The sequence below is a fragment of the Globicephala melas genome, chromosome 13 (genome assembly GCF_963455315.2).
Source record: "Globicephala melas chromosome 13, mGloMel1.2, whole genome shotgun sequence".
Classification (NCBI taxonomy): Eukaryota; Metazoa; Chordata; class Mammalia; order Artiodactyla; family Delphinidae; genus Globicephala; species Globicephala melas.
The window spans coordinates 82302151-82308836 of record NC_083326.1 but is presented as its reverse complement, the minus strand read 5'-3'; the positions used below and the strand labels follow the sequence as shown (position 1 = coordinate 82308836).

Here is a 6686-nt window from a genome sequence, read left to right as displayed (position 1 = left end):
TAAACTATCATGGGCATTTATTGGCTCACAAAATAGAAAAGTTCAGGAGGAGGGCTGGCTTCAGGGCTGGCTGGGTCCCAGGGCTCAAATGCTGCTCTCAGGAGGCTCACACTCACCATCTTTCAACACTCTCCTGTGTTGGCTTCATTCTCAGGCAGGCTTCTCCCCACCTTGGAGCGAAGGTGGCCCCAGCGGCTCCATTTAACAACTCCAGCCAACACTCTAGCAGAACTCTTCCCCAACAGTTCCCACAAAAATCCCAGGGCTGACTCTCATTGGGCCACTTTAGGTCATGTGATCATCCTTGACCCAATTGCTGTTGCCAGGGGGAGGGGCCTGGGTCACTTGGCCAGACTTGGGACTGAGAGTGGGTGAGGGGGACCCCTACTGGAAGAAGGGAATGCAACTGGCAAAGACAACCAGTGTCTACTATGAGCCTCTGGAGGAAAATATGCATTCCTCACCAGACAGGTGGGGGGGTAGACTTGGTCTTTAGGGATTACAATCCCTCCTCAGCCCAACCATGGACTTCTATCACACTTATCTTGGTCCAGTCTTGGACCTGGACTAGAGCTTTCTCTGCCTGCCTCCTCCCCAACCTGTCCCCACCCTACCTGGCTGCAGTGCTGACTGCCTTCACATCACCTGTGGGCACACGGGCCCTCTTGCCAACTCCTGACCTCCTGCTTGACCTACTGTCCAGTTCCATAGCTGCCCTGCCCCCATCTCCAGCCTGGCTTTTTCCAATCCATGCCATTCACTAGCAACACTGCCCCCAGTCCAGCAGAGCCCTGGCTCAGAAACCTCCAACCACTCCTTAGCGTCCACAAGGAAAAATGAGCTTCTTAGCTCCATGCCTGGATTTCCTCACCATCCCAGGAGCCTCCCTGATCCCTGCCATCAAAATGCACCTCCCCCCCAATTCCAAACTGTGCTGGGCATCCTAATGCACCAGCTTAACTGCCTAGAGAGAAAGGGTCAAGTTTGAGGCACTGCTGCCCAGGGCCCAGTACACAGATGGCGCTCAACGAAGGCCTGTAAAGCCTAAATTTCCCGCCCTTGGGCACAACTGCTCCTTGAGGGAGATGAGAAGTCAGACACCTCCACAGAGACAGACAGGGAGCTGAGACAGAGAAGGTAAAGCAGAATGCCTGAGACAGAGACCCACGGGGGTAGAGACAAGAGTGGCAGAGCGAAGGGGGGAGATCCAGAGAGACAAGTCTGGAAGGAAGGGACCTTCATCCAGAGACCGAGACCCAGGGAACAGAGCACAGGAGCACCGGAGAGAGTAAAAGTGTGCCCGCTAAGGCACTTTTTTTTGTTGTTAAGCAAACAAGGCCCCTATAATTTGTGTTTTGTCAGGCTGAACTTTCTGTATCAGTTTATTTTGCTGAGCAACCAATCCCGGTAAAAACACTGGAACATGTTAAAAAGGAATGGGGTGGGGAAGAGAGTCAGACAAAACAAAAAGGAGAGAACACTTGCCTGCAGGTCGGTCAACGGTCAACATGGGTGACTTAGCACAGGCCTCCACTAGAACAATCGTCCCACCCCCAGGGCCCGGTTTCAGGTGCGAGAGTTGGAAGAGGAGAGACTGCACAGAGAAGAAAGGAAAAAGTCCACCGGGGGAGGGAGTCTGAGCTGAGTGGGAGAAAGGGCCTGAGTTGCTGGGGGTGGGCGGTGGGGTGCGGGAGAAGGGCCCTGGGGCAGCTCTGCCTCCAGCCTGACCACGAGTTAAGACAAGTCAAGACAAAGCTGCTTGTGAACTGACACCTCAGAGTCCCTGCCATGGGCCAGAGCCTCCCAAAGTCAGGGACGCAGCAAACTTGTGTCCTGGGCCAGGATCCAGGCTGGGGGGCCAAGCGTGGCTGTAATTTACACCGGGGCGCTGACTCGGCAAGAGGCTGTCTGCATAAGATGGCAAACAACACCCGCCCACAGCATCCAGCTGGTGCTTAATGATGGCAGCTATCACGACCGACCACAGGAGGCGGAGGCCACAGTGCCTGCATGCAAGTCGTGTACAAAGTCAGGGCCACGTGGCCGTGCAGGAGACGCCAGCCGGTGGGGGACCTTCTCACCATCCACTGGATTTTATTTACTCTGTATCATGATGCTACAAAAATCGCATCGTGTTCATGATTTGAGTTTTTATTTTCTGAAATGGAACCATTGTACATTGTACAAACCATACCTACTGATGGAATAAATAAGTGAAAAATTATACTGCTGTACAACACACCAAAAAAAAAAAAATCTTAAGGAAAAAAAAATTAGGTAACAGTGAAAAAAGGTCTTTATACCTCTAAGCAGGTCCTTGGCTGATAATGAACATTCCAAACCATGACATCGTTGGTAATGGGAGGTCACCACCCTTTGAGTCGGTCTACCGCCTTCGGGTTATGGGGCTAAGTGCCAGCACTTTGTGGAATGTGTAGCTGCAGCATCCCCAACTTCAAGTTTTTCGGGGAGTAAGTTTGCCCCGGGAGCCCTTTAGGCCGCGGGGCCTGGTGTCCGCGGAAGGCATTCGCTTAGGACCCCCGCCTCTGGCTCGCCGGCTGAAAGGTCTTAGATTCTGTGGTGGGACTGGGGGCGAGGGGTGGGGAACGGCGGCTGAGGAGCGAGCCGCGTCGGGGAAGGAAGCACGTCTGGATTTTTGCAGTCTCATCATCCGCGTGGAAGGCCTTCCCGGCCGGCGTGGATGGAGTGCAGGGCCGCTGGCGCTCTGCCTGGCATGGCCGTGGAGGGGGCCCGTCGGTCCCGACCCCCGGCCCATTCCTACCTTCAGGCACTTCAGAGAAAAACTAATGACAGCCTCGTATCCTGGGTGTCCTCTTCGTTCATCCTTAACCGTGTCCACTCCCCTTGCCTGTCGAGAGGACCCTGCTGTTTCCACGGATGCGTGTGTGATTCTCCTTCAGCTGTCTTGCTTGTAACCTCTCGTTTCCCAAAAAAGAAGAGGAAATAAATATCCGAATTCATCTTTCATCCAAATGGAGTTTTGCTGCAAAGGAAAAAGTTAACTCTAACTCTATAGGGTCTGGAGGTAAAGCCGCCTTGAGATACGCTGAGAGGTAACGCAGGACACAGTTCTCCGCAGAACTGCCTGCCTGAGGGGCGAAATTGATAAGGATTTTTTTTTTTTTAAGACAGAAACCTTTCGGCATCGCTAACTTCAACATTAAGATTTTCAAAGTTCGTTTTTTTTTTTTTCTTCCCTTGTTTCAGGAGACATTTTTGCATGAGGTATTTGAAATTCAGGAACATTTTGATTCTTCTTGAAGTGCAGGAAATAGATTGGCTCCCTTAAAACACAAGTAAGAGCCTCACCCTCAGACACTCTTAGAAATGGAATCTGGCAGACGCTCTCCACGGTGGTCAGGAGAGAGATCCACATGGGAACAAGGTGGTACCTGAATATGCACCAATTAGCCAAAACAAAAACAAACAAACAGAAAAAAAGAATAAAACCACCAACAAACCCCCGAACCCTCCCTCCCCGCCATACAACTCAAAGGGAGTTGGAACTCCAGTGCAGTAAAGAAAGCTCAGGGAAAGGGTTAAGGTCTGAGGAGTCCGTGTAGGAATTAAGAGCAAACCAGGCCTCAGAACCCAACAATTAGGCAGTTTGTCCAAGGGGGGGGGGGCATCTCCATTTTAGTGAGATGAAGCTGTCCCAGTGCAGGCAGGGGATGGAGGCAGGGGAGAGACCCGGCTGCCCCTTTCTGGAGGAGCGCAAAGCTCTCCAGGTCCTCCGTGCCTCGTTTCTGGCCTTCGAGGTCCAACCCTCAAGGCCCGCTCCCCCATGGCAGCGTCTGGGAGCGTCGGCGCATCCGGGAATGAGACACGATCCAACTGTTGGCTCTGGGAGTCGGAACGGTATGTAGAAGCAAGCGGATTTTGGATTTTGGCCGACTGCAACCTCGCCTCCTCTGCAGGTGGGGCCGGGTGGAGCTGGGGGGGAGGGCGGCGAGCAGAGGGCAGCAGGTGACTGTGGATTTGAAATCCAAGCAACGTCCTATGAGAGAAAGTTCAGCACCAGCTATTCCTCCCGTCTGCTCCCAGCCTCCTCCGCCCCTTTATCGTCTTAAGGAGACAACCCTGCAGTCAGCGGCAGAAGCCAGTCCGTCCTCGGAGGTGCGGGAGGACGCGGTGTGGTGGCGGCAGAGGGGGAGGTGCCAGGACAATCGAAGGGCTCTGCGGAAGCCCTTAGGGACGGTACCCAGACATCGGAGACTCCTCGGACCCTGGAGGCTGGTGCTGTCCCCCACTGGGGCTCAGGGTGTGTCCCTCAGCCTCCTGGACCGGAAAGTCAGGCTGCCGGGGAGGTCCTGCTCTTCTGCAGCCTCGGGCTCTCCTTGTCCCTGCCTGGTCCGCTCCAGCTGAAGTCCTGGGGCAGGGAGGAGAGAGATGTGAGGACTGGGGCAATGGCTGCCTGAACTGAACCAAGAGGGCACTTGCAAGGGGAGATGCAAAACAACCAGGAAAACATGCCAGAGGTCACCTCAAGGGCACAAGGCACAAAAAAAGAAAGTGGAAGAAATCAGTTGAACAGTGAAAAGCCCCGATGAAAAAGCGAATTCCTGATCGGTACCACCCTCAGATAGCTTACATCCTTAAATAGAGAAATGGAAAAAAAAAAAAAAATACAGCAGCAACACAAATGTAATCTTGGCTTCAGAGACAGTGTGCAGACGCTCCTGAGCTGTCGACCCCGCCTTCCCCAGGACAGTCACTTCAAGATTCGAGTGTTTTGCTTCACAGCAAGAAGTTCTTCAGTGTCTGAGAAATTACGCCATTCTAGGTTTTCTTGGATTTGCACTTGGTAAACTTGAAAAGTTAGTAGTTCCCTTCGCACCCAACAGGGATCCGCTCGGGTGAGGTTGTTCTAGAATTAGGCCTGCTGATGCATCTCCCGTGAGAAGTGGATCAGAGGACTGAACTCGGTGTCTACATCTCCTCGGAGTTTTGTTGCGACGCCTCCAGTTTCATTTTTTTGGAGGGTGGCACTCCTTCCAGGTCCTTGGGGGCAGAAGAAGAAAAGAGAAACACAGGTTGAGACCCCAGGAAAGCGACTCAGGTCAGCCGGGAGGTTGCAGATCAGCCCAGGAAGGACCCAAGGGCGGGTGTCCGCGGTTCTGACCCTGTGACCCTTTCGTGGACTTAAAAAGGTTCGTGGACCCACGGGGAGCCTCACACCCAAGCTGCTCCTGTGTCCACCAAGCCCATGTCACTCATGTCTTCCAATCTCTCATTAGCTGCAGGGTAATTATATCCGCAGTTTCAGGTTTACCTCTGCAAGCTCGAAGGCTAGACCAATCTGGCCGTGTTAACAACTGCTCATCCAGGGCTCAGCACAGGTGCCCGGCCCGGGGCAGACACTCAGCACTGTGGAATGTACACAAGTCTGTTATTCTGGGGGAAGGGTCCATCGTTGCCACCAAATTCCCAAGAAGTCCCGGGACTCAAAAAACAGAAAGTTCAGGGCTTCCCTGGTGGCGCAGTGGTTGAGAGTCCGCCTGCCGATGCAGGGGACGTGGGTTCATGCCCCGGTCCCGGAGGATCCCACATGCCACGGAGCGGCTGGGCCCGTGAGCCATGGCCGCTGAGCCTGCGCGTCCGGAGCCTGTGCTCCGCAACGGGAGAGGCCACAACAGTGAGAGGCCCGTGTACCGCAAAAAAAAAAAAAAAGTTCAACGCTCACTCGTCTGCCTCTCCCTCGACCTTCTCACGCCACCATCCCAGGCAGCTCCAACCTGACCCACCACCCGAATCCAGCTCCTGACTTTGCCCGTCCTAACCGGTGCTCCCACAGCTGGCGACAGCACCACTGTCTGCCTGGGATACAGTGGACCCTGGAGCCCTCCCTCCTCTCCATGCCCGCATGCCCAACTCCAACTCCAGAGACCCTCGGCCCACCCCCTCTGCCCTCTGCCTGCCACCCTGTCCACACATGAGCCTCCAACCCTCATCTGACTGGTGCAGCAGCCGCTCCACGGCCGCCCTACCCGGCCTTGAGCAGAGCCCAAGAAAGCTTCTCAAAGTAGGGATTCTACATAGACTGCTGTCCCACTGGCCTCAGAACAGAAGCCCAGCTCCTCGCCAGGCAGAGGCGGCCTCCCACTCTCCCCTCCGTCCCACCCTCCTCGTCCAGCCTCCCCTTCCGCTCCTCAGGACGGCTCCTGTCTCCGGACCTGTGCACCCTCGGTCCCCTCTGCCTAGAAAGCCTGCCCTCGCCTCCCTAACTTCTCAGCCCTCCACTGCCCCCCGCTTACGCCATCCAGGAGGGCACTCTGCTCCTATTAAGCATCTCCTCACTGACCCACTCCCGTCCTCCTGCGGCATGAACTGTGGCCCACCTGTGTCTGCTGTCTCCCAGCTGTGTCTCGCCCCCCCCACACCCACCAACCCCATCGTGAGCCCCGCGAGGGCTGGGGGACCATGTCTGCTGGCTCACCCGGGCTACCTCGTACCCAGCTTACTGCCCGACACACAGTGGGTACCCAATAAATGTGAAACAGAGAGCCCTGGGCCTTGATGTAGGATGTGTATGAGTTTCTTGAGGAAAACCCTGAGAGCAGGTACAGCAGGGAGGCACCCCTCCCTTTTCCTTATTAAAGTGCTAAAAGCTCTTGCCTTCCGGGGAAGGTGGATCCCGTTCGGGTGAAGTGTCTGCAGAGCACTTG

General features: G+C 54.9%; 1 protein-coding gene across 2 annotated transcripts in view; it reads right to left on the bottom strand.

Annotated features, from left to right (window-relative positions):
- Positions 1-2135: 2135 nt before the first annotated feature.
- The window catches only part of BCL7A (BAF chromatin remodeling complex subunit BCL7A), a 29063-nt gene continuing 24512 nt past the window's right edge, over positions 2136-6686 (bottom strand). For both annotated transcript variants that reach the window (XM_030860218.2, XM_030860217.2), the window contains exon 6: positions 2136-5022. In XM_030860218.2, the coding sequence (XP_030716078.1) occupies positions 4951-5022 (72 nt within the window). In that variant the 3' untranslated portion in view covers positions 2136-4950. The remainder of the gene's footprint in view (positions 5023-6686) is intronic.